Source organism: Xiphophorus couchianus, chromosome 15, assembly GCF_001444195.1.
Source record: "Xiphophorus couchianus chromosome 15, X_couchianus-1.0, whole genome shotgun sequence".
Lineage (NCBI taxonomy): Eukaryota > Metazoa > Chordata > Actinopteri > Cyprinodontiformes > Poeciliidae > Xiphophorus > Xiphophorus couchianus.
In genome coordinates this window covers 1,415,276-1,440,534 of record NC_040242.1, presented here as the reverse complement: position 1 = coordinate 1,440,534, position 25,259 = coordinate 1,415,276, and the positions used below count along the sequence as shown (strand labels likewise).

The 25,259-nt window shown below is 35.7% G+C and overlaps 3 protein-coding genes across 6 annotated transcripts in view; 2 read left to right on the top strand and 1 right to left on the bottom strand.

The window, feature by feature from the left end:
- The window catches only part of trim67 (tripartite motif containing 67), a 46,133-nt gene extending 40,135 nt beyond the window's left edge, over positions 1-5,998 (top strand). For 2 of the 3 annotated variants that reach the window (XM_028041224.1, XM_028041225.1), the window contains one exon: positions 1,327-5,998. In XM_028041224.1, coding sequence (XP_027897025.1) covers positions 1,327-1,374 — 48 coding nt within the window. In that variant the 3' untranslated portion in view covers positions 1,375-5,998. The remainder of the gene's footprint in view (positions 1-1,326) is intronic. The other variant, XR_003598546.1, reaches the window with a different exon arrangement.
- fsaf1 (40S small subunit processome assembly factor 1) lies at positions 5,624-11,674 on the bottom strand. The gene is made up of 9 exons (XM_028041245.1): positions 11,471-11,674; positions 10,442-10,597; positions 9,883-9,998; positions 9,591-9,650; positions 8,496-8,591; positions 7,666-7,752; positions 7,563-7,594; positions 6,809-6,932; positions 5,624-6,196 (listed from the first exon to the last, which is right to left on the bottom strand). Exons 1-8 carry the CDS (start codon positions 11,535-11,537, stop codon positions 6,812-6,814), a joined length of 735 nt encoding a protein of 244 aa, XP_027897046.1. The 5' UTR covers positions 11,538-11,674; the 3' UTR covers positions 5,624-6,196; positions 6,809-6,811.
- A 45-nt stretch (positions 11,675-11,719) lies between these two features.
- On the top strand, positions 11,720-24,531 carry gnpat (glyceronephosphate O-acyltransferase). Of its 2 annotated transcripts, none has more exons than XM_028041228.1 (17): positions 11,720-11,879; positions 13,420-13,611; positions 13,814-13,990; positions 14,054-14,183; positions 14,293-14,420; positions 14,508-14,583; positions 14,868-15,019; positions 15,794-15,924; positions 16,514-16,752; positions 17,726-17,824; positions 17,913-18,068; positions 18,534-18,613; positions 18,706-18,846; positions 19,708-19,807; positions 19,892-19,985; positions 21,097-21,161; positions 21,265-24,520. In XM_028041228.1, exons 1-17 carry the CDS (start codon positions 11,856-11,858, stop codon positions 21,306-21,308), a joined length of 2,028 nt encoding a protein of 675 aa, XP_027897029.1. In that variant the 5' UTR covers positions 11,720-11,855; the 3' UTR covers positions 21,309-24,520. The 2 variants fall into 2 exon arrangements, with proteins under 2 accessions (XP_027897029.1, XP_027897030.1); XM_028041229.1 differs by having other exon boundaries at positions 11,862-11,956; positions 21,265-24,531.
- Positions 24,532-25,259: the final 728 nt, after the last annotated feature.

The following is a 25,259-nucleotide window of genomic DNA, read 5'->3' as shown; positions in this document are numbered from 1 at the left end:
AGACTGATGCTCATTTGCAATGAGACCAGGTTCTGAAACTGTCTTCAGACTCTGGGAACAACTAGAACTTGAGTTAAGAGCCAAAACTACTGAGTAAACAGCCAGTATCCAATTCAAAAAACAGATATAAACGTCTAACTAACCCTAATATTCTTATGTCAATAACCAAAACTTTAACACAAATGTTGACCTTTATTCAGCTAAAAGTTACAAAACAGCCAAGTAAATTAGAGCTTTACTTCCAGCGTTTTAGAATTTATCAAGAAAAGTTCATTTTGGGAAAGGTAAGTACGCTGGACGTTTTCAAAGTCAGCAAGATGCTAATGCGCTAAATGAAAACTTAGCTTGGCTAATGCGAGTTAACAGATGTGTCTCAACCACTGGGTAATGAAAATGAATGGTTTTTCAATCTCTGTGTGTTTTTATGTAATATAAAAATAAATTTAAACAACAGAATGAAGCTAAATGTACGAGGATTATAAAATTTTTGTTCAGGTTGACTTTATTGCTTTCTTAATTTTTCATATGATGAAACATTTTATTCAAGTAAATGTTTTCATTCTTCTGAAGGTTTTAAACTCTAAAATCTGAAACTGAATAAGATTGTGGAAGTATAAAAAATACAAAACCGAACTAATATATATTTATAAAACAAAATATACTAAATAAAACTTTTTTTGAAGGGTCTAGTCGATTTTTAGAGAAGTTTTATTACGTGGAAACATGAGAAAATGACTCCTTGTGTTGAAAAAGACACTGATTCCTATTCTGGTAGATAAAAATACATGTTTACAAAATATAACAAAGAGTTTGTTTACTGTCATTTTAATTAAAAGATGGATATGCAGTAGTTTAAGCATCATTTTAACATTGTAAGCTGCAGAAGCAGGTAAAGGATTGTTTGATTTTTCCTTTCTTATGCTAATTGTATACCACTGACTTATACTAAAGAAAGACAATGACATCCAAATAAAAATAAGTTTATTCACATTAAAGTAGCCAGGATTTTGACTCATTTCCCAGATTTACAAAAGCAAAGCTGACAAATTGCTCTAGAGGGCAGCTTTGGTTGCTAGGTGACAGGCGGAATTCCACTGCGGTTGCTAGGTAACAGGCAGAGCCTGCTGATTTGTGAAATGGCTAGTTTTCCAGACACCAAAAAGAACGTCAACTTATTGCCTAAAAACGTGTGGTTTTTTTAAGCGCTTTAACCGTTTTTAGAAGCAGAAAAACGTGCAAAATGTGAATCCAGCGAAACCCTTCCAGTGAAAGTGTACGTGTAGCCGTCCGCATGCTGAGTGTTTTTATTTGTTTTCTTCCCTTCAGGTGACCTTACTGACCGGCCTGGAGGTGCCAAAGAATATCAAACAGTAGGAGCTCATTCCTCCTTCCTGTGTGCCCTGGATACAAACCTCTGATGTCAAATGCAGACTCACCTCTATGTTTTCCTGAAACACCAGGTTGGGTTCTTCCCATCCTCCTCGAGGTGCTGTTTTGTCTCAGACACTACACATCATGTCATAACAAAGGAACAAATCTGATTGGTTGTAGATTATTATGGACATTCTTACACAGATGATTGGAGTTATTGTACAGAATTCATGTTTTCATTTTTGTTCCATCAGGCACCGATTTTTATAACATGAGGATCTAACCTTGAATAGTAAAGCCAAACAGCTAGAAGACATTCTCACTGTGCAGAAGATATCTTGGAGATAGTATCAAAGTTTACATCAGTAATCATAAAATGGAAACCGCTCAACTTTAACTTCAAACCTTTCCCACACCTCCAGCCTCAACAGCCCTGTGTGAATGATTATATCTGATTTTCTTAGCTGGAAGTTGAAAGCCAGTCAAGGTTGATCAAAAACCTTAAATAAGTGGTACAAAAATGGTCAAAAATAATTGATAATTTAATGATTTAATGATATTAATTTTTATTTTCTTAGTATGGCGTGAGCCTAATACTCTGTCATAAATATGAAACAGAACTGAGTACATTTTATAAAAGCCAAATGAGATCGGTAGAAGTGTCTCAAAATAATTTCATCTCTTCGTCTCTGAAGAAACTCAGAAAGTCTGAAGCATCTCTAACGTGTCACAGTGAAATCCAACTCTACAGAAGACGATTAAGGAAACTGAAATTTTGACTTTTTTTTCACAATTCAGACTTTGGTCTCAGAATTCTGACTTTTTTTCTTAAAATTCAGATTTTTCCCCTCTGAAATATTTATTTTTATTTCAGCGGCCCTAATCCTGCTCTGTATCAGTCCCGTCAGGTTAAACCATGTCTGCTGCTGCATTTTTCATTAGGGACCAAATACGGCTACCTGGAGAGGACAGTAGCTTAAACCAGACCACTGTAACCTGATGGTTGTAGGAAATTTCCAACGTCTAAGAACACAACACCTCAATGAAAAGGTATGTTATTAAAAGCTGAAGGTGTTTAATATTGAGTTTTACTACATCTACTTCATTTTTTGCTCTTTTCCCTAAGAACATGATTGTGGGGAGTGAGAATAACCTGACCTGCCATATAAAACTGGACTAATGTGTGGATGAAAATCGACAAACTGTAGATATTGATATGTGACTTGTGCTATTTAGCATGGATTGACAAGCAAGTTTGCAAACTGTCTGAAATTATTCTGTAAATAATGTTTTATTGTCTCTGCAGTGAATGATGTTATGAGCTGTAACGGGTCGCCCCCTGCTGGCCAATATTGGGAACTGCAGCTCTGGATGCTCTTCAGACGTCCAGCTGAAACACTTTGCATTGTAAAAATATGTTAAAATTCCCTCCATAATTTAAAATATTTGAGCATTTAATCAGGGATATGTAGATTATGCTCTGAGGTTTATGGTTATTTAATGATGAACTAGTACACTGCTCATATCATAAATGCCCGTTTATTTTACACAAACAGCGTGAACAAACTCAAATGCACAAAGGTGGAGAAACCTGGTATTTTTACGGCATTCGATCAGGTAATGTTTTTATTAAAAATCATGTAGTATGTTTTGTATTTTATAAACATATTTATCTTTTAAATGGAAGAAGCCAGTGGAAGAATGATATCTAAAACTTCTAATTTATTAAACATATGATGATATATTTATTTTCTTTTGTTAAAGGTGTTGTCTAAAATCCCTTTTCAATATTTACATGGGGTAATTACAAATTATTTCTGAAACACGACCCATTGTTTAGACTTTTAGTGCTTTCATCTCAAAGCAGCCTCAACTAGTCCTATCACAATTTGTCATTTTCTATCAGAAAATACTTGAAATAAAATAATTTTAAGTCTAAATCTGCCAAGGGTCCGACTAATACATTAACTGTAGTTATTTGCATTAGCAGCTATAGTGTTTAGCAGTCAATACAACACTAATATGATCAACTAGCTTAAAAATTCTTTAAAAACTACTACCGGTACATAACACAGTGAAATATATTTTTAAAATAAATATAAAATCTTCAGATTTTTTTCTCTTATGCACAGTACATTTGTCGGTAGGCAGGTTGCTAGCATTGGCAGTGGTCCAACATCGATGAATGATAGCTGCCATTAAAATATAGACAGCGGTTGCTAGCATTAGCCTGCTAACATTACTAGCGGAAAAATGTCCAAAACCGATATTATATATTTGTAAAACAAAATTTCTGCTTAAATATTTCACATTTATCTCACGCTGTTCCTCTTAAGTCTATTTTTAGCCCATAATATCACTGTAGGCAGCAGGGTTTGGCAACAATAGCCGCTAGGTCGTTAGCACCGAGCAGCTAATGTAGGCAATTAGTTACTTGGCATTAGTTACATGAACTAATATTGATAAAAGCGTTCAACATTTTTAATTGTTGAACAATACATCAACATAACTCCACTATGTTTTATTTTATTGTTTGTAGCTGGTATGACGGGGGAAAAAATCTAGCTGTAACGTTGTTATTTGGTTGCTATTGGCAACAAACAAAAGGAGTATTTTTGCAACATGAAAAGTAATTGGTGATTTTTTTTTCATTTACATTTGAATTGACATTAAAACGTATGTATTTAACTTTGTAATTTAGCATTTTTAGCATGGCAAAGTGGTCATAATGTAAGAGACTTTTGACAAGTGTCAAATATGTGAGCATCAGCCGAAGGCGACTTGTGTCCTGATTTGCTCCAACCAGTTTCCAACTCAGGGCTTTATTTTGATCAGCTTGGTTGCACAGCTCTGGTCCTCCTTTCACCTCCCACTCCAGATCAAAAACCTTCCTGGTGGGAAGGTTTACTGTAACCAGAAATAGATTTCAGCCCAGTAGTTGAGCTGGAACATTACATCCATTGCATTAAAAAAAAACCCTTTCTTTCTGAGCGCCAGGTTTTGTTTATGGTGCTCTAACTCCTTACGTTTCAGTGATTTCAGATGATACTTTAGCTACATATTTTCTTCATCTAAAAATGTTGTGACAAAAACAACAAGAATCTAGTGATTGATTTGATTCATGCTGTTTAAGTGTTGTTTTGTATTTGTGCTTGTTTAGCATGTCCCTTTACCTGATACCCACCTATGAATGTCACTTCTTTCTTAGATTTAACTTATATTGCTGGGAAAATAGGAAAGTATCTTTCTAAATTTAAAACGTGCAGATATCAAATTAGTTATGGATCACGGCATAGGGCCACTGTAGATAGAAAATAGGGAGCAAATTTCTGCTAGAATATCTGAAATTTTCTAGAAAAAAAACAAGGAAATTTCTGAGTTGAAAATTTATAAGAAAAAACGTAGAAATTTTGTAAGTTTGAAAAGTCGAAATTTGCTATCAAAAAAACTTAGATTTCCATTTGGTTCTAGAAACTTTGAGATTAATCTCAAAATTTTTGAGTTTTTATAGCAATTTTTAAACTCTTCAAACTAAGAACTTAAGTTTTTTTCTAGAAATTTTATGATTAATCTAAAAATATCAGAATTGTTTGAGAAAACTTTCAAATTTTAAAGAAGTTCTGTTGTTGAAAACATTCTTTCTAGAAAATGTTTGAGATTAATCTCAAAATTTCAGATTTTGTTCTTGCAAATTTGTTAATTTAAGCTCAGAAATTTCTATGATTTTTCTCAAAAATTAAAAAAAGATTTTTCTAGCAAAGTTTTGACCGTTGAAACTCAGAAATGACCCTGTTTCTTCTTGAAAGTTTCTGAGATCAATCTCAAAATTTGAGGGGGGTTTTTCTAGCAAATATTTCAAGTTTTTTTCCTCAATACTTTGAGTTTTTCTGAAAAGTTTAGACTTTTCAATTCACAGAATTTTCTTTCTGGAAAAGACTCATATCAAAAATTTGATTTTTTGTTGTTATTGGAAATGTACTTTTTTTCAATGTACAATGGCCCTAATATGCCGTCACACTTATGTATAAATTTGAACACTGACCAAACGTGTCATATTGCTGCTGATAACATAGATTTACTAATTACTGATGGTAATTAACATTAATATTAATCCATCCAGGTTTTAGCTTGAATCTTCGTCTCTCATGCTCCTCATTTTGAAATTCAAAAATCAAACCAAGAAGCAGCTTTGAGAAAAGTAACTGTGACCTCAACCAGAACAAACAACCCGACCAACTGTGTTTTTTCATTATCATCAACTTTCACATCGTCCCTTCAACATCAAGTCTTTACTTCTGAAGCCTGGTGAGGCTGGAGACGAGCTTTGTAAATTCAGGCTTGAGTGTTAGAAAAACTGCTTTTGGTTCTGCTGTCTCTTGTTGTGTATATATATTTATTCATCAAAGAAAATGCGTAACTTTTTCTTTTTTATTACCTCAATTTTGTCCTCTAGTTGTCCCCTGCTGCCAATGTAAATGTTTTGTACGACTACATTGTTTGTAAATGATAAAAACACAAGAGTCAACTCCATACTTTTTCAAACCTAAACATGAAAAATAAAAGAAACAGCTTTGTCTCCTTTTTGGGTACTTTATAAGAAGGGAAATAAATAAAGTGGGGTCTGAAATTAATATGCCCAAGTCTCTTTGTGTTGGCATGTTTAGGTCTGGCCACGATTCCCTGCTCAAGATGTCTGACTCTTGAATCATTCCAGCTGCTGCTACAGGTCAGTGTCGTATCAGGAAGTCTGGATTGTTTCACTGACTAACTCCCTCCTCCAGTCTGCTGCCATTTCTGTCCTGCTCCATTGGATTAATCCCACCTGAAAGCAGAAATTTTAAACATAAAAAAATTACTTTCAACTTATTTTGTTTCTAAGAGGACTTGAAAGTTCAAGATCTGTGGGTTACACTAAAAAGGGAAGTTCCTAGCATCAAAGACGTCCAGTAAGCTTCTACTTATTCACCTGAAGGTGACTTATTATTATTCGTCCTAAAACAGATTAGAATGGGTATGTGGGCAAAAACATGTTCATTACATTTTTTGCACAAAATCATTCTTTAAAAAAAAAAAGATTTTAGTCTGATCAGTTCTGCGTATTTTGAGCTAACCACCTTGGGTTACTAGGTTACAGGCGGAACTTTACTGGGGTTGCTAGGTTACGGGCTGAGTTCTGCTGGGGTGAAGGGTCATTGCCTGCTGATTTGTGACGCTACATTGGAGAGGTTTTTGAAACGGCTGCTTCTCCAGACACCTAAAAACATGAACCTATTGCCAAAAACCAGATTGTTTTTTAAGCTCTTGGGTTGTTTGTAGAAACAGCTGAGACCCAAATGGAAGAACAAAAACATGCAAAAATGTTAATTCTGCATAATATGCCCCCTTTAAGATTGTCATGTTCTGGATGACCAAGATGCAAAAACACCCTGAAACAATCTTCTTACCTTTTGCCTTTGATTTTCTGGATCTCCTTCGAACTGAGGATCAGCATGCCGTTCTTGAACTGACCCACCTGACCAGAACCAGAACCAGAACCAGAGGCTGGTTGTTTCTTTTTGTCTCTGAGGGAAAATACACAAGAAGACAACTGAACATCTACTGAATATTCTGCATCAGTCCAATGAAAACATTTGAAACTGCTGTGAAAAGGATTTAAAGCAGCGGTGTCCAAAGTTCTTGTCACATTGGCCAAAATTTTAAAATCAATCACTTGCAGGCCAAAAAAAAAAAAATCTAAAACCATTTAAAATCAAATTTTACCTGTTCAGCAATAAACTAATTATACAATAATTACAATAAATAAAGTAGTCAGACATTTTGTTATAATGCTTGTTTAAATTATTATATCCCCAATAATAAAATAGGATCTTGTACATTTGACTTATTAAAATAAAGACATTCATTTTGCACATTTTTTTGGGGAAGTCAGATATAAAAACAGGATTTGGGTCACATTTTTGTGCATTTAACCATTTTTAATATATTCATTAAAAGCAGATTTTGGTACTTTTGAGTTAAAGTCACTCAATAGATGTTTCTGTATTTACTACAAAACCAAAGAGAATGTAAAAATGTATGGTTATAAAAAGATCAATACTTTCTATTGCATCAGACATTTTCCATTATAATTTGTTTGTAATATTTTTGCCTCCATCTGCATCAACCAGCTGTGATCAAATGGTCTCACTCACCTTTGATTACTCTTCTTCTTTTTCTTCTTGTCCTACAAAGTAGATATGTTATAACATGCAGAATTTGATTGTTATGAAATATTATTACTCAAGCAGGCCTTACCGGCTGAAGCGCCTCACTTTGTTTCTGCTTCTTGTCTTTGATTTGTTCCTGCAGCACCTTGTAGTTCACGTACTCCTTCTTTGGAGGCTTCATTCACAAAATTAGGAAGGAATTAAAGCTGTGAATCAAGATGTTGGCTGGTAATATGCAATATTGTGAAATGGTATTTGCCTCGTTACAGATTTTTTGTGTCAGAATGTTTCAGATATTATGCACATTAAGGCCATTGTAGATTAAAAAAAGAGGAATAAAATTTTGCCAAAAAATGTTTTAGATTAATCTCAGAAATATTCTAAATAAAACTGAAATTTCTTATTATTTGGAAAAAAAACTTTTAAATTTCTGAGTTTCAAAAGTAAAAGATTTTTGTCTTTTGAAACTCTGAACTTTCCAGTTTTTTCAGAAAATTTCAGTGATTATTTCACAATTAGATTTTTTTCCCAAGCAGATTTATAACTTTTCAACCTCAGAAATGTTGAGATTAATTTAAAACATTTTCTAGAAAAAACTGACATTTCTGAGATGACCGTTGTTCCATATTTTCTCTGTTTGTGGAAAGTGTGTTTGTTTTGCCTACTTCCTGCTGACAGACAGGCTCCGTTTAAAAGTCCCATGGATACAGTGAATGAAGTTAAACTTAGCTGTTAGGTAATGATGTAGCTTTTCACATAGGGTCAGATTGGTTTGAATAGTTTTTCCCTCATAGCAAAATAAATTATCTTTAATTGCTTTTATTGCATTGTCTTATGTCATGTTTGTGTGACAATTTTTTAGGATTATCTGAAAAAAATAGGAAACAATAAATCTGTAAATGGCCATAAACGTCTTACCCTGGCTCCCAGCATTATGGCTCTGTCCTGCTCAAAAACGCGCTGCTGCTCCTTCCTGTAGCCCGTTATTCCAAACCGATGGACCTCCAGCCGAGCCTGAGACCGACCAGGAAGACGTCACAGAGTTTAAAATGATAAATATGAAATGCAGCAATCCGCACATGACAAAAATAAGACATTGTGTTACGGCCATTTTAGACAAAAGAAAAATGAGGAGTAAATTTCCTAGAAAGACTCAGAAAATTTTAATCTCAGAAATTTTCTTGAAAAACAAGGACATTTTTTAGCTTGAAAAGTTACTATAAAAAAACCGGAACATTTTAGATGAATCTCTGATATTTGCAAGAAAAGAACTTGAAAATATCACAATTTCAAAAGTAAAAAACGTTCAACTTTTGGAAATTTTCTGAGTTTCAAAAATCAAATGTTCAAGTTTTTCTAGGAAATTTCTTAGATTAACCTAAAATTTTCTGATTTTTTTTCTCTTGCAATTTCTTTTTACTTTTGGAGCTCAGAAATTTTCTTTTTTGTTAGAAACTTTTAGAGACGAATCTTAACATTTCTGAGTTTTTTGGTGTAAAGGTACTCCTTTTTTTCTATCTACTCTGGCCTTAGAAAGCCTTGTAAAGTTTCTTTCTAGAAATTTTTTGAAGTTAGAAATTTCCAATTTTTTTTCTATAAAATTTCTGAGGTTTTTTTGGGGCAAATTATCGACTTCTGGAGCTGAGAAATTTCCTTGGCTTTTCTAGGAAGATTCTAAGATTATCTTCCAATTTCTGAGGTTTGTTCTAGCAAACTTTCAATTTTTCAAAGTCAGAAATGTCTAGTTTTTTATGTATTTATTTATTTTTGCTCAGAAATGTCCTTGTTATTTTTCTAGCAATTTGAGTTTTCTTGCTAATTTTTGACAAACTCAGAAATGTCCAGGTTCTTTTTTTTTTTTTTAGAAAATGCTGGAGATCAATATCAACATTTCTTGGTTTTTTTGGTAGAAATTCAGTCCCTCTTCTTTTTTTTCTATCTACAATGGTCCCAACACACAGCCGAAAATAAACGCAGTCGAGATCCCAGTAAAATCTAATTAAGTAACGTCACCTTTTCCAAACTGAGCTGTTCTTCCTGGCTGATTTGTTCCTGCTCTGCTTGCCGAGAGTCCTGGGCGTGACGAGTGCGGCGCCCGAAGGCGAAGAAGACAAGAGAAGAAGAAAAGTGATGGAAATAAGAGATGACCAGAGAAACAGGGAAATAGGAGGTTGTATGGAGTTCATTCAGTAACAAAGTAAAGTTTTCATTGTAAGAAACACACCTAGTCAGAAGTTTGTAGCATTAAAAAAATATTGTTTTAGTTAAACCTTAAATCTTAGGTAAACATTTTATTTAGACCAACCTGTGGTGATTTAACTGGGATCCTGGTTGAGACTGGAGACAGTTTGGTTTTGATTTTCTTCCTGGGATCCTGAAATGTGACAACCTCCACTTTGTTCTGCAGCTGGACATTTGAATCTGATGAATTAAATAAAAAAATAATCAGAAAAATAACCTACAGACACTAATAAGGAATGTGAAGATAACTACAGGGTTTCTGATCAATTAAAGATTTCAGTTTAGCCCTTTGAAGTCAGCTATGGTGTAAATTTAACACCAAACTGCAGCTCATTCATATGGAGATAAATTGGGGCCATAAAGTTTGTTCAAAAGTTAAAAAAAAAAAAAAAATTTAACTGAAAATTTATTTTGAAACAAAAAAAAAATACCTTGAATCTGAAAAGTGGTTTAGAATTATTTTTTTTTCAGTTTCAAAACATTTTTCTCAGTTTCAAAATTTTTCAGTTACATTTTTTTTTCTTTTGAACAATTTATGGCTCTAATTTAGCTCTATACATTCAGGACATAATTTAAGACAAACAAATTTAAGCCCTTTTTAGTAATAAATGATGAATTTTAACCTTTCAGTTCGATGTTTGGTTGCTGAATCTCAGCATTTCTGCTGCCTTCATCGTCGCTGCAGGTTTTCTTCACTGCATGAAGTTTTTCTTCTTCTTCTTCACATTGTTTTCGTTTTTTCTTCTTTTGGGTTTTGAGCTTCTTTTTTGTTTCTGATCCTGAAACAAAAATCAAAACAATGAACATGAAACAGATCTAACTAAAGCCCCAGAAGATATTAACACACTATTTCTTCATTTATTGAAAACATAGTTTAATTTATTTTATTAGGACATTCATCAACATCAGCACAATCCATGAAGGTGTAAACATGAAATTTCATCCTTTGTCAAAAAAAGCCTCATTATGCAACTCACGTGACATTAAAAGAAGCAAAACAAACAAAATAAAACATTTCCACACGAGAAATAACTAACAGACATAAACACTCTAAAACAGGAAACAAGACCCTCAACAATAAGCGGTGGAAGACTTTATGAATGTCTACAATTAATGTTCAAGTTTCTTTTTTTTTATTGCGTAGTTTTCACTGTTTATAGTATTACAAACGTTGAATACTAACAAGAGGTTTGTACTTTAATAACGGGATATATTTGTAAATTGAATGTGTAAGTACTGTTCTTTGTAACTCTTATCCCTCATTAAATTTAGCTTTTTTGGTAAATAAAACAATAAGTTTTTAATGAAGGTGAATAATAAAAAAAATACTTGTGTGAATGATCTGAAAGGTAAATTAAAGACCCACTTGTTCACTCTGTACTGGTTTTATTGCCTTCTTGGTGTTTTATTGTTTTTAATCTGCAATGTTTAATTTTGTCTGTTCATCCCTTTGAATGAAAGCGCTTTACAAATTAAATTATTATTAAGTTATTACTTCATCAGTCGGTTTCAGCTAGTTTGACATTTGGTCAAGTTAAAATACAAAATGAGATAAAAATGAAACATTCCTGATCTTTCCGTTACTGTAGTGTCATATAAAACAGGAGAGCTAAAGTCAGCTAACAGAGCTAGCATTAGCTTATAAAGCTTACCAAACTCATAAAGTGAATCCAGAACCCGCTCCAGAAACAAACAGTCCTCATCTAACTCTGAACTCATTTTCAGATGGTGAACTCAAGAAATTTAAAAGAAAACAACACAAAATGTATGGCTAACTTGTTTTATGAATAACAACACACGTGATAACACAACGCGGAACACACTAGCGGAGCGGAGTGGTCCTTTCCAGCTACCGTAGGTGAAGAAGTCCGGAAGTGAAAAGATGCCCCTGAAACGTCATTTTCCACTATGCTCACGCCCATGTGAAGCTCTGCAGCTGCTATTGGTGTCAAAAAGTGTTAAACAGAAAGACAAGATAACAACATATTAACCCGAAAACATTTCTATTGAATGCAGCCGGTTGGTTCGTAACACAAAATGGCGTCCAAAGCGGTTTATTCGGTATGCGTGTTGTGCTTGTCAGCTTGTTGAGCTAGCTGTGCCCTCTGTTTCTGAACACCTGATATTTCATTCAAACCGTGAATTATTGCATTTTTACCTTTACATTGCTGCTTTATAGGTTTGACTGAGAGAAACACGGAGCTGTGAGGGTTTTATTTACTCGGAATTTAAAAACTGATATTATGCTTTAGATAATGTTATTAAACGAGCAACGCCCGTGTTCCCAGTGTCTGTTGCTAATTTCGACGAAAACATCCATGTATCCGTATCTTTATTTGTGTTTTCTATTCATTTGTATTTTTAGCACCTTAGTCGATTTAATTATCCTTAATCGATTTAATGCTAACAAATTTATGCTGAATTCACAAGTGAAAACCAGTTTTATAAGAATTCAGATTTGACCAGGATTGTGTACTTAAACTTTGAAATTAAGAACGTTTACAACATTTTTATAACATAAAATTAATTTATCTTAATGTACTATGAAGCAGTTTGAAAAGTTGTGATCCAAAGCAAAATGTACTTTTAAAAAGTAGCATAATTTCTAGGGGTAGGCTTTTATATTAGCTGTAAATATTAGCGAGGGTTGCAATTTACAATTATTTTAACAATCGGTTATTCTGACGGGGCTGCACAGTGGCGCAGTTGGTAGCACTGTTGCCTTGCAGCAAGAAGGTCCTGGGTTCGATTCCCGGCCGGGGTCTTTCTGCATGGAGTTTGCATGTTCTCCCTGTGCATGCGTGGGTTCTCTCCGGGTGCTCCGGCTTCCTCCCACAGTCCAAAAACATGACTGTCAGGTCAATTGGTTTCTCTAAATTCTCCCTAGGTGTGAGTGTGTGTGTGCATGGTTGTTTGTCCTGTATGTCTCTGTGTTGCCCTGCGACAGACTGGCGACCTGTCCAGGGTGTACCCCGCCTCCCGCCTGGAACGTAGCTGGAGATGGGCACCAGCAACCCTCCCGACCCCATTAGGGACAAGGGTGAACAGAAAATGGATGGATGGATGGATGGTTATTCTGACGAGTAATCAATTAATTGATTAATCACCACTACATATACTGCAGACTTTTCTTTTTAATGACTTTTGTCTTTTTATATAAAAAATAAATTACAAAATGCAAATAAACAAATTATTTAATTCATTTTTAAAAATAAAATAAATAAAGATTTTATTGCCTAAAATGCAATAACAGCATTCCTTTGGAGAATTTGAATGCCACTAGAGGAGTTTTCAGTAAAACATACTTACAGATAAGGTGTTTTCATTCTTAGGGCAATATTTATATGTATTTTATACAGTTTTAGATTAATTAGTGCTATGCTATTTTGTTCAGCAAATGCCCTTTTTTGAGTGCACATTATATAATATTCCAGTTATTGATTAATCGATCACTCACTTAGTTAACGATTATTTGAATAATGATTAATTTGATTAATCGCTTGAGCATGCTCAGTTAGTAGGATCTAAATGTTATTTTTAGGGAATACAAATCTTTAGGTATTTTCATGCCAAGTAATTGAGTTTTTCATTATTTTAACAGCATAGAGATCCGATGCTGAAGAAGAGAGATGACTTTGAGGACATCCTGGAGGAGAGGAGGAACACCAGCGACCTGAGATATGCCCTCAGGTGTTACACTCCCGCTCTCTATAAAGGACTGACTCCTTGCACAGCCAGCGAACTGAAAACCATGGTGCTGCAGTCTGACCAGCTGCTTTATGTCATCAATCAGGTGAAGTCAGGATTGCAACAATAATATCCAGAATCACAGCATTACTCCACATTTCATGTGTGTGTGGATGTGCCCTCTATTACGTTCAATATGGAGGCATTGTTGTTTCCAAGCTAAAAGATGTCATGGCGGCAGATATTGTCTTTGAACTAACAAGGAATGCCTTTCTCAGATTTTTGTGATTTTGTGATTTCTCTTTTAGGTTTCCAAGGAGACGGGCACGGCCACAGATGAGATCCAGTCGGAGGCGGAGGCCATCTTGGAGGAGATGGCTCACCGCTTGCAGCTTAGCACAATCCGCTTCTTTGCTTTCACGCTCAGTAAAATCTTTAAAACTCTGTTCAGGAGCATCTGTGTAAACGAGGAGGGCATCCAGAGAGTGAGTAGACCCATCAGGGAGACGCAGAATGAGGAAACATGGCTAACTTTGATCCGTTCTCAGCTGCAACAGACCATCCAGGAACAGCCGGTGGTTCTTCTCCCGAGTCACCGCAGCTACATGGACTTTCTCCTCATGTCCTACATCCTCTACACCTATGATTTAGCTCTACCAGTCATTGCTGCTGGCATGGGTGAGTCCATATTTCCTTTCAGTCGGTGTCGACTGATAAAAAATGCTTGTATCATGATAAATTTGTCAGCCGAATCGTCCAGCTCCAACTTTCTAGAGTTTCTCTGCAGACTTCATGGGAATGAAGATCGTCGGGGAGATGCTGCGAATGTCCGGAGCTTTCTTTATTCGGAGATCGTTTGGTGGAGACAAACTTTACTGGACTGTTTTCTCCGAGTACGTCAAGATCATGCTGAAGGTGAAAAGGCTTCACACACACTCAGGAAACCTTTGTTAAACTTTTACTGCATTTTAAGCTTTTCCTAAACTGTTTTTCTAATTCCAGAATGGCTTTGCACCTGTTGAGTTTTTTCTGGAGGGCACAAGAAGCAGAACAGCCAAATCCCTGACTCCAAAGTTAGGTAAATTATTCTGCAGGAGGTTAATAAAACTCTTATATCTGTTTTGTAATCTACATTTTAGTTTATTTTGTCCCTGCTGTGGAATGTAAAATAAGATCACAAGATATCATTAATAACAGTAGTAAATTATATCAGATAATTGTGAATTGAAACAATCTGTTTCATATTATATTTATCTCCAACGTGGTGCTGGAAATGTTTGAAAACGTACCTTGAAACGTGGTTGAGTTTATGTGTGGGGTAAAGAGTATGAGTCCAGGTGAGATGATTTTGTCGGGTTGCAGGTCTGCTGAACATCGTGATGGATCCCTTCCTGAAGGGGGAAGTGTTCGACATCAGCCTGGTGCCGGTCAGCATCAGCTACGAGCGGATCCTGGAGGAGGCGCTCTACGCCAGAGAGCTGCTGGGCGTCCCGAAGCCCAAAGAGTCCACTTCTGTGAGTCCTGAGCACCAAACCTCATCAGTGCTGGATCACTGCTTAAAGTTACTTCTAAAAGTAACCTATTATGCTTCCTTGAACAGGTTCAGATAGGACTCTGGCCTATACAAAACATGTTCATAAATTGTCTTTTGGTACAAAACCATTCTTAGATATTGAGATAGTCAGTTCTTTTTCATAAGTTTGTCTTGGGAGATGTCAGAAAAAAGTAAAATTTACCATTATAAACGGTCTAAAATTTTAAAAACGGCAGACCAAAAGTGCCGGAACTCAGCTTGTGTTGCTAGGTAACGGCCCTGGGCTGGCTGAGGTTGCTAGGTAACGGTGGAATGCCCTTAGAATGTGACTTAAAAAAACTCTATCAGTTCCACAAGCGGGAAATTTAAGCAGCAAGTGGACATAACAAAAAGTACAGTGTAGAAAAAAACTAACTAGAAATAACATTTGAAAATATATATACATATATAAAAGCTAATAATATTGTATCATTATCCAAAACACACTTTTGGGTAAGTGTGTTTGTTAATCTGTTATTCAGGAGGTTTTTGAAACGGCTCATTTTCCAGACACCATAAAAACATAAACTTATTGCCAAAACATTGCTAGGTGTCTTTTTAAAGTGCTTGGATTGTTTTTAGAAGCATTGAAGTATAAGAACATATAAAATGTGAGTTTTGTATGACATGTCTCCCTGGACTGGACTCTTTTCCAGTTTTTCTGGATCTGAATGTGTTTTTCTAGAACTGAAGCTCCTCTGTTTGCTTCCTGCAGGGTTTGTTTAAAGCCAGGAAGATCCTGAGTGAAAACTACGGCAGCATCCACGTCTACTTCGGCCAGCCGGTTTCTGCCAGGAGTCTGGCTGAGGGCAGAGTGGACCGCTCCCAGTTCAACCTGACACCGCGGTACCGGCATTCATTCATTCATTTGTTTCATTCGTTCATTTGTTCAGTCATTTTACCTTCTTTTCTCCCTTTTTATCCTTCTTTCTTTCCTACTTTGTGACTTTCTTCCTTTTCATCCTTGCTCCTTTCCTTTTGTTTTTCCTTCCTATCTTCTTTCATTCATTTGACTTTCCATTCTTCCTTTCATCCATCATTTTAACTTGTCATTCCTTTCTTTTTATCCTTCATTCCTATCTTCTTGCTTTCCTTCTTCCTTTGTTACTTCATTCTTTCTTTATTTTATTCCTTTCTTTCTACTGTCTCCTTCCCTCCTTGCTTTCATTTTTGCTTCCTTCCTTCCTTCCTTCTTTCATCCTTTATTTCCTTCCTTTCTTCCTACGTTCCTTTCATTCCTCCCTCTTTTTTTCTTTCTTGTTTTTACACAACTCATATTTAAACTTTGTTTAAAGTTTATCTTTGAACTTTAACGAACTCCATGTTCTGACATTATATTCAGTAATAATCACCAATCAATACTGAGAATATCTTTGGTTATTGATCACCTTCAGGTAAACCTGACTCAGCTGTTTGTTTGTGGGGGGTTTTTCAGGCACATCCCCAGGAAGCCCTCAGAGGGAATCCAGGACTTTGTGAACGACTCGGCCTTCAGGCTGGTCCGGTCCCAGGAGGAGAACATGGTTCTGAAGCCCTGGGTCCTTCTGGCCGCCCTGCTGCTCCAGAACCAGACTGCTGGGAACAAACTGGGAGTACTGGTGGAAGACCTGACTGAACAAGCCGTCTGGCTCCGGGATCTGTCCCGCCAGTTTGGAGCCTTCCTTCACTGGCCCGGTACGGTACCGGTCCAGTTACTAAGGCAACACAGCAACAATAACAATAATATTAATAATAAAACATTTTATTTATAAAAGATGCTGTACAAGAGAAAAGATTAAAAATAACAAGCAGTCAGAGAAATAGACATTTTTACTGGAGGTGCAGAAAAAATAGATTATACAGAGCAGTGTTTCTCAAAGTGGGGGTCGAGGGCATTGAGGGGGCCGCCATGGCAGGCTAACGGGGCCCCAGAAAGTTGGAGGGAAGATGATAAAAAAGTAAAAATAATAATAAAAAATGAACCAATAAATTTTTTATTATAACATCTAAACTGTTTTTACAACAGCTTAGTACGGATACTGTAGATGTTTTTTTTTATTTTGGTTTTTTTTTTAAAAAAGGAAGAGTAACTTTCTGGCAAAAAACTCAGAAATGTTGAGATTAATCTAATAGCTCCTAGAAAAACTGAGTAGTCAAAAACTTGCTAGAAGTTTGGAGAAATGTCTGAGTTTGAAACTTTGAACATTTTCAACTTTTGAAACTCAGAAAAATAAATTCTAGAAATTTTCTGAAATTAGTCTCAAACTTTCTGAGTTTTTTGTAGAAATTTAATCTTTTTCTATCTACAATGACTAATGTACAAATACACATTTTGTAAAATCGTAATTTTTTGTCAGAAACAGTAAAAGCTCTGGTATCTAACTTTCAATTTATAATTCTGAACTCCTTTGTGTTGGTTTGTGAAGTCTTAGTAAAATCCAAAGAAAGGGTTTGAATGCTTTAGCAAGGCACAGCATTTTGCTTTTAATAATTCTTTCCTCTGCAAAATGTTAACACAGTTATTTTTCTTAGGAGGCTACATTCTTTTCAACTTGCACCTAAAACTTCAGTTTTTCTTTCAGTTTCTTGTTGTTTTTTAAGGTAGTACAGCTGATGCAGTTTAATGAGATCGTTTCTGCTCCTCTTCCTCACCGCTCTTCCTCTCCAGACCACATTCCTCCCTCCAGAGTCGTTTCCTCCAGCCTTTCCCTCCATCGCAGCCTGGTGAGGGTCTCTGAGGGGAGAGTGCAGCTGAACTTGGAGCCAGGTTTCACTTTATTTCATGGAGACTTTTTCAGGTTCAAAGCTCTGATGGAAAGTCATAAAATCAAACAGAAGTGTTTTTTTCTGATCAGGGTTTCCTCCGCCTGCGATGACGCCGGAGGAAGAGCTCTTGAGCAAGGCAGTGGTGGTGCTCTCCTGCGCCTCCTACAGGAACCAGGTGCTGCACGTCTTCATCCGGGCCGCGCTGCTGGCCTCCGCCATCCACTCTGTCGCCGGCAGCAGGAAACGTGAGGATGACTCTTCTTCTTGCCGCTGCTAGCTAATAGTAGCATCTAGCTGCTAGAGCAGTGTTAGGGTTAGGGTCATATTGTTCTGCACTTTGCACTGTCACATCATCTGTACTTTGCCATAATTGGACCTGCTGCTACTTCTTTGGTGTGGTTGAGGGCCTTTAGTTAATTTAGTTGTATATATTGTTATTATTATTATTGTGTGTTTGCTTATTTATACTGTATATATTTGACCTTTTGCACAGGAGCTGCAATGGAAATTTCGTTGAATTCTGTTCAATGACAATAAATGCTATCTATCTATCTATCTAGCCACTAGCAGTTAGTACTACTAGCTACTAGCTAATAGAAGTTGGTACTACTACTGGCTAGTAGCTACTAGCTATTAGCATAGATCCTTACATATTTTATTCTTTCAATAAATGTTCGAAGCCTGTTCTTTATTTCTGTTCTGTTTTCCAGAGGAGATCTTCAACGCCTTCAGCTTCTTGAGGAACATGTTTTCTAACGAGTTCATCCTTCGTCCCGGAGCCGAAGTCCAGGTGAGGAGATCTGAAACCGAGCGAACGTTTCATCGACCAGACGTTTTAAATGTTTTTATATTTACTGTTGTTGATGTCTGCCTGTTTCCCAGGACTTTGAAGAAGCTTGCTACCTGCTGGTGAAAAGTGCAGTTCTCCAGGTTCACCAGCAGGAGGTGCTGGTCACAGACAGGGGCCACCGGACGCTGGCGTTCCTCACCAGCATTCTGGATCCGTTTGTGCAGGGATATCAGGTGAGCTTAGCTGGGATCAGGGATTATTATTACTGTTTGATGACCCGTATATCAATATTAATGGTGTGATTCCATCTCTCTTTTTTTAGTTTTGTTTTTCAAATATTTATCCAAACATGATCTAATCCTTCCTTCCTTCCAATCCTTTCCTCCTATTCATCCTTCCTTTATTCCTTTTTATCCTTCCTTCCTTTCTTTCTTTCAAAACTGTTTTCACTCCTTTCTTACTATTATTTCTTCCTTTATTTCGCTTGTTCCTTTATTCCTTCTTTCTTTCCTATCCTTATTCTGATCCATCCTTTCTTTCATTCTATCCTTCCTTACTATTGTTCATTCCTATTCTTCCATCTTTTCTTTCCATCATCCTTTCTTCATACTTGTTCTTCCTTCCATTCCTTTCTGTCCTTTCTTCTTTCAGTCATTCATTCCTTCCCTTTCCTCTCTTTTTCCTTCCTTCCTCTCCGTCCACTAGAGGGCACTGTTGATGCGACATCAGTCTCCAACCATCTCCATCCATTAAAACATCAGAATTTCAAGCGTTCAGTTTAATAATAGTTTGATTTTCAGTGTCTCTGCTCCTGCAGTAGCATGGAGCTTCATCCACCAGTAAAACCAGTTCATACTGGAGACAGAAAGTTTGTCTCCAGTCCCTCCTGAGGTTTCTTTCACATCATGTTCTGTCCTTTCACACTCGGCTCTCCCTCCACTCTGGAGTTTTCCCAGTAGTGAAAAAGCTTGTTGCACAGTTGGCGTCCTGCTGAGTGATGCTGCATGAGGAAGCCGGCGCAGTTTGAGCTGATGTGTGAAAACGGTTTTAATAGTCGGGTTGTTTTGATTTTATTTTTTCATTATTTCTCCCAGATGGTGTGCAGGTTCCTCTGTGAGGAGGCGACGGAGAGTCTGACTGAGAAACAGTTTGTTCCTGCTGTGCGGAAGTTCTTCATCAAACACCTTCTAACAGGTTTTTTTAAAACGTTTTTATTTACATTATTTCTAGCAACATAAAAATGTTATTTATTTATTTTTGTATGTCTGCATCATCCAGGAGAGTTAAAATATGTCGAGGTTTTGTCGTCGGACCTCCAGAAAAACGCTCTGGCAGCTTTACTGAGACTCGGAGCCGTGCAGAAACTCAGAGGGTAAGTTGGCTTTTATTCTTCCTCGTTGGTGTTTTTGGATAAACTAAATACCCGACGGTTCAATTTCGGGGTTTACAGTGTTTAGTCAGTTCTTGGTTAAATAACTTCTAATAAAAGTTTTTAAAAGGACTGGTGCAGCTGACTTATGATCATAAGAACAAACTGGGAAACTGGTATTATTACTGTACATTGGACCAAAAAAAGGATTTTACATTATTTTAACATTATTATTATTTAAATTAATATTTATGTTATTATACTTAATTATATTATTGAATTTTTTATTAATTTTTATTATTAATTATATATGTTTTATTTTAAATGTTTATATGTATGTATTTACTTTATTTTTTATTAAGTTATGTTATACTTAATGTTTTATTACATTTTTTACTATATGTTTTTTTCTATTTATTTTTTATTATAATTTATAATTTTTATTTTATTATTAATATTTATTCATTTTATTTTATTATTACTATAGATAAGGATATTTTATTGTGCAAAATAATACACATTTCTTTTTATTATTTTTTATTTATATTTATACTTTTTATTATTAGTCTTATTTTTATTATATTTTATTATACTTAATTATTTAATTTTATTCATTTTCACCATAATTGTTTATGTATTTTTATTAATTATTCATTTATTTAATTTTTTATTACTATTACTGATAAGATATTGGCTCCATTGTATTGTGTGAAACACACTGCCTTGAAAAATGATGCATTTTTACCAAATTATAGAAACGCTTCACTTCATAAAGAGAAAATACGAAAACGGAACAAATGATGTAATTATTCATTAATAGTGAGTTGGGGGCGTGGCCAGCAGAAGCTCATTTGCATTAAAGTGACGGCACCCTAAAGCAGCTCAATCTGAAAGGAACTCAAAATAAGCAGAACAGAGCAGATTAAAACCTTATCTAAAAATTATTTTGTGCAAAATATGTAATGAACATGTTTTGTAAGGTTTTGTGGACCTTTCCTAATAAAGTTCACCTTTAAATCAGTCATTTCACTCGTCATTCATCTAAAAGTCTTTGCGTGTTGAGTTTTGGGCCGTAGTGAGAATAACTGGAGGCGTTGCTGTTTGTTTCCTCCAGAGGAGCAAATGAGGGAACTCTGAAGGTCAACACGGTGATGGTGAACTCCCTGGAAGACACTCTGGGTGGGAAACAAGATTTTTTATTTCTCATCAAGAATTTTAAGTAATTCTTAAATTGCTTAAATTTAAGAATAAAATTTTCATGGAGATTTATTTTATTTTGTAGGAGGAAAGCTGCCGACTCAGAAGCCGCTCGCTGCTCGACTCTAATCCGGAGACGCCGTCCATCGAAGCAGACGATCGGTGCAAAGCGGCGGGTTCGCTCCTCTGAACGAAGCGACCCGATTGGCCGGTTGAACGGGCCGGGCCAGCCGCTTTCCTGGCGCCGGAACAAAAGAGTCGCATCAGAACGCGACTGCAGCTGGTTTGTTTTTCTCTTCTCGTGTTTTCCAGGCTTTCAAAGATGCTTTTTATAAACCCGCATTAACGGCGGATTAACGAGATCTGAAAAGGTTCAACAGAGATCGTCTGAATTCACTCAGTTTCTATTCTTCCTTATGCTTTTTATACAAACGCTCTCACCCTCTGAGTGGCTTTTAGTTGTCATTTGGAGCCACTTATGGACCTACTAATGCAGTGTGGTGTGGACCTTTACCTCTGACAGATTTACTTTGTCTATTATTGAACAGCTTCATTCAGAAGTTTGCAGACAGTCATCATTTAACCTTTTAGGGTGGAACAACAAAACTATTAAAAACAGTGATTTTTAGTATAATTTGGCTCCATAACTCCAGATTTATGATTTATTTCCTCTAACTCTGACAGGTTTGTTTGAAGCTTTCTTCATTTGACTTGGTTAAATTTTAATTCTGTCAGAGTGGGGAAACTCCCGTTGGTCTGAGGATAGTTCACACGCTTTGATTTAGATCGAGGTTTCCCAGAAGCTTAACGTTTGCCAAATTCATCCAATTTTAAACTGGTTTTCTTGTGTTTCAGGTCATTTTTCTTGTTCGTTTCAATTGGTTATGTTGTTGTTCCACCCTGATTAAAAAATAAAGCTGTTTAAGTAACTCAAAAATCCAACATTCATGCCTACGACTGCATATCTGACCAGAGCTGTATTAATTTAACTTTTGTCAGCCTTATTTACTCTCACACTTTAATAAAGTAGAGTTTTCTATATTTAAAAAACAGAACAAAACTGTATTTTTATTCAAACTGAGTCTGATTTCCCATCCACTTTGAGGCCTTTTCCCAGAGTGACAGAAATTCAGCCATGTTTGTTTACACAGTGGAGATGTTGCTACAAAATTAATGTCAGGTTCAACGTTCGCCAAATGTTACATGAACCTCACCAAAGATGTTTGTTTGAGTTTTTGTTTGTTAGGATTCATTTTTCGTACTTGGTTTTGAGTTGTAGGACTATTTTGTTTTGCTACAGGGTGGAAACGGGGAGAAAACATGAAAATTTACGGTGAAATTTATAAAAATGTCACTAAAGCAGGGAGTTATTATTAAACTAGAATCAAACGTGATTTTTTAAAACATTTTTCTGTATTAATGTTAATTATCTTGGGGGTTACTTATTCGTTGAATGCCTCATAAAACATCAGATTCAGTTATTTCTCAAAATAATCTGAACTGCTTTGTTGGCTGGTTAAATATTTTACCTTTGAGGCAAAACAAGGCAAAACTCACCAGTCATAACAATTTGTTCAGATTTCTGCTGCAGCAGTTTAAAGCCTCATACTTTGTAAGATAAATGTGGAACATTTTTGTGCCGCATATTTAATAATCCGTTAACCATCTTGGGATAAATGTTCAAATATCCATGAACAGTCATTGTCCTTCCAAGATCCTAAGAAAATAAGTCCAACTTCTCTCCCATGTCAGCTGCTTTAAGGGCTTAGGATGCTGAGGTGAGTGAACCTTCATTGGTGCAGACAGAACGTCTGCATGGCATGATATTAAGTGGTTACTGGGTAATTACTGCATTTTCTTAACTTCTGAAGCAGTAAATATGGCATTTGAGTTGGAATGCTGCAGAATTTTCAGTCTGGATTAGTTAGATATGAAACTGCATGTGACAGTTTAAAATATGGTGTTTAAAGAAGAAATGATGGAGCATTGTTTATGTAAAGCGGCTTGTGATAAAACACTACATGAATGCAAAGCAAATGTAACAAAGTGGAGGTGCTTTTAAAACTTTATCAATTCATAGAGAAATTATTGCAAAGTCATAAATGATGTAAAGTTCAAGTTTAAAACTTGTGGGGATCTAAATCTGAAGTTCCCAAATTTAGTTGGTCTGGTTTGTTTTTGTTTCCAAAAACCAGCTTCTGATTCATCCAACAAACAGTGAAAGGAAAATACTTTAAATATCACCGTTTATGCTGAACTATAAACAGAACCTGAAAAATATGAGAAATTGCATTATTATTTTTATTATATTGAAGGAAATGAGTCCTAATACTTGTCCTGTCAATTTTGCAATAATTTGAAAGATCTGGGTGCTTTGTTTTTTGTTTTGCTTTTTTTCTTTCTTTCTTTTTCACAATGATTTTAGGGTCATTGTAGATGGAAGAAAAGTAGAAATTTCTGCCAGAAAAACTCAGAAATTTTTAGACTAATCTCAGAAATTATCTAGAAATAATCTGCGCTGGAAAAGTTCAAAATTTGCCAGAAAATATTTTTATTATTATTAAAAAAGTCTAAGAAGTCAAAATCTTTCTAGAAATAAACTCAGAAATTTTGAGATTATTCTTACACATTTTCTGGAAAAAGAACTTGGAAATTTATGAATTTCAAAATTAGTTTGTTTCAAATTTTTTGGCTTTTGAATGTCAGAAATTTTTACGTTTTTCTAGAAAATTTCTGAGATTAATCTCAAAATTTCAGATCTTTTTTCTAACACATTTTCAACTTTTCAGACGTTTTTCTAATTTCTGACACTAAACTCAGATTTTCTGAGTTTTTCACCTGAAATTGACTCCTTTCTTCTATCGAGAACGGCCCTAATTTGCTGTTGTAGTTTTTTGTTTTTTTACATATTTGCCGGGAAGAATATATTTTCTAAATTAATCTGTTACCTTTTGGTTGCATTTATTCAGTTGAAAAGTATTTCTGGAAGCTAAATATTTCCTATTTGAGTGTTAATGGAACAAATAAAATGTTTTTCTGAACTTTAAATAAGCAGGAAGGAAAGAATGTCCAGAATGGCTCCAGCTTTAAAACTAGATAAGAGTTTTGTTGTTTTCTGTTCTTGTTTTCATCGATCTTAACCTGAAAACCCTGCAGGAAGTGAACTCAGTCAGCAAAGCTGCAAAATATAATCTATACATGAACAGCCAAAGTTCAGATCTGCCATATTTGTGTGTTTTTGTTTAAGTTTTATCCTGTGTGTGTTCGATGTTTGCATTAACTGTGTTAAACTCTGAGGCTGATGAGCTGAACAGCTTGTAATAAAGTGTTTTAAATAAAGAGACAGTCCTCAGTGTGTCTTTAATTTTACACTAACTGGGTTGTGTGGTGAGGATTGTTTGATCGTCACTAATGTGACTCCGTCGCTGCGAAACGCTCGGCATGTTTGATCCGCCGCTCTCTTGTGGTTCAGAAAGCCTCTTTGATCGTAACTGATTAAAACATGAAGCCTGTGTTTGATCATGATTAAATCTTGGCTTAATCATCTTCAAGCTCCTCCGGTGGTTTTCTGTCTTCATGCTGACTGTTGGCGACATTGTGAAATGCGGTTTTGGTGAGGCTGGTTTAAGCAGCTCTTATTATCTTAATGAACATGTCTGGGACCTTCTCGCAGGCATCGGTTTCAGTCCAAAGATGACTCGCTCTGAGCGGCGTTACCGCTCCCGTTAAAGCTCATGTTCACGTATATCTCCGGCTGTTTGGGGGATTAAGTCGCTGCAGATCTTAGGAGTCAAAGCTCCTTGAAACAGGACAAGGATTTTATTTGCATACGGCGGCAGAGACGTTAATAAGGGAAGTTTTAAGTGCTTACAATAAAATCTGACAGTTTACTGATTAAATCTGGATGTGGGAATTGGTTTGAGCTAATTTTGCGTCTAGCAGGATTCCTGGGAATTTTGTCTTTTTTGTGTTTACAGATACATTTCTTGTTCCTGCTGCCAGAACTACGCAAGCTCTGAGCTGGTGGCTGCACTTTACTCCAAAAGAGACGGATCTTTTTCTTTTTTTGCTTTATTAAAA

Bases quoted from the DNA above. Each gene is read 5' to 3' on its own strand.
- gnpat (XM_028041228.1), top strand. From the start codon at position 11,856: ATGGCGTCCAAAGCGGTTTATTCG. The intron at 13,612-13,813 runs GTGAAGTCAGGA...TTTCTCTTTTAG, and splicing joins TGCTTTATGTCATCAATCAG to GTTTCCAAGGAGACGGGCAC. The intron at 17,825-17,912 runs GTTTCACTTTAT...TTTTCTGATCAG, and splicing joins GCAGCTGAACTTGGAGCCAG to GGTTTCCTCCGCCTGCGATG.
- fsaf1 (XM_028041245.1), bottom strand. From the start codon at position 11,537: ATGAGTTCAGAGTTAGATGAGGACTGTTTGTTTCTGGAGCGGGTTCTG. The intron at 7,595-7,665 runs GTAAGGCCTGCT...TCTACTTTGTAG, and splicing joins AAAGTGAGGCGCTTCAGCCG to GACAAGAAGAAAAAGAAGAA. The intron at 6,933-7,562 runs GTGAGTGAGACC...ATTTTCCCTCAG, and splicing joins AAGAAGAAGAGTAATCAAAG to AGACAAAAAGAAACAACCAG.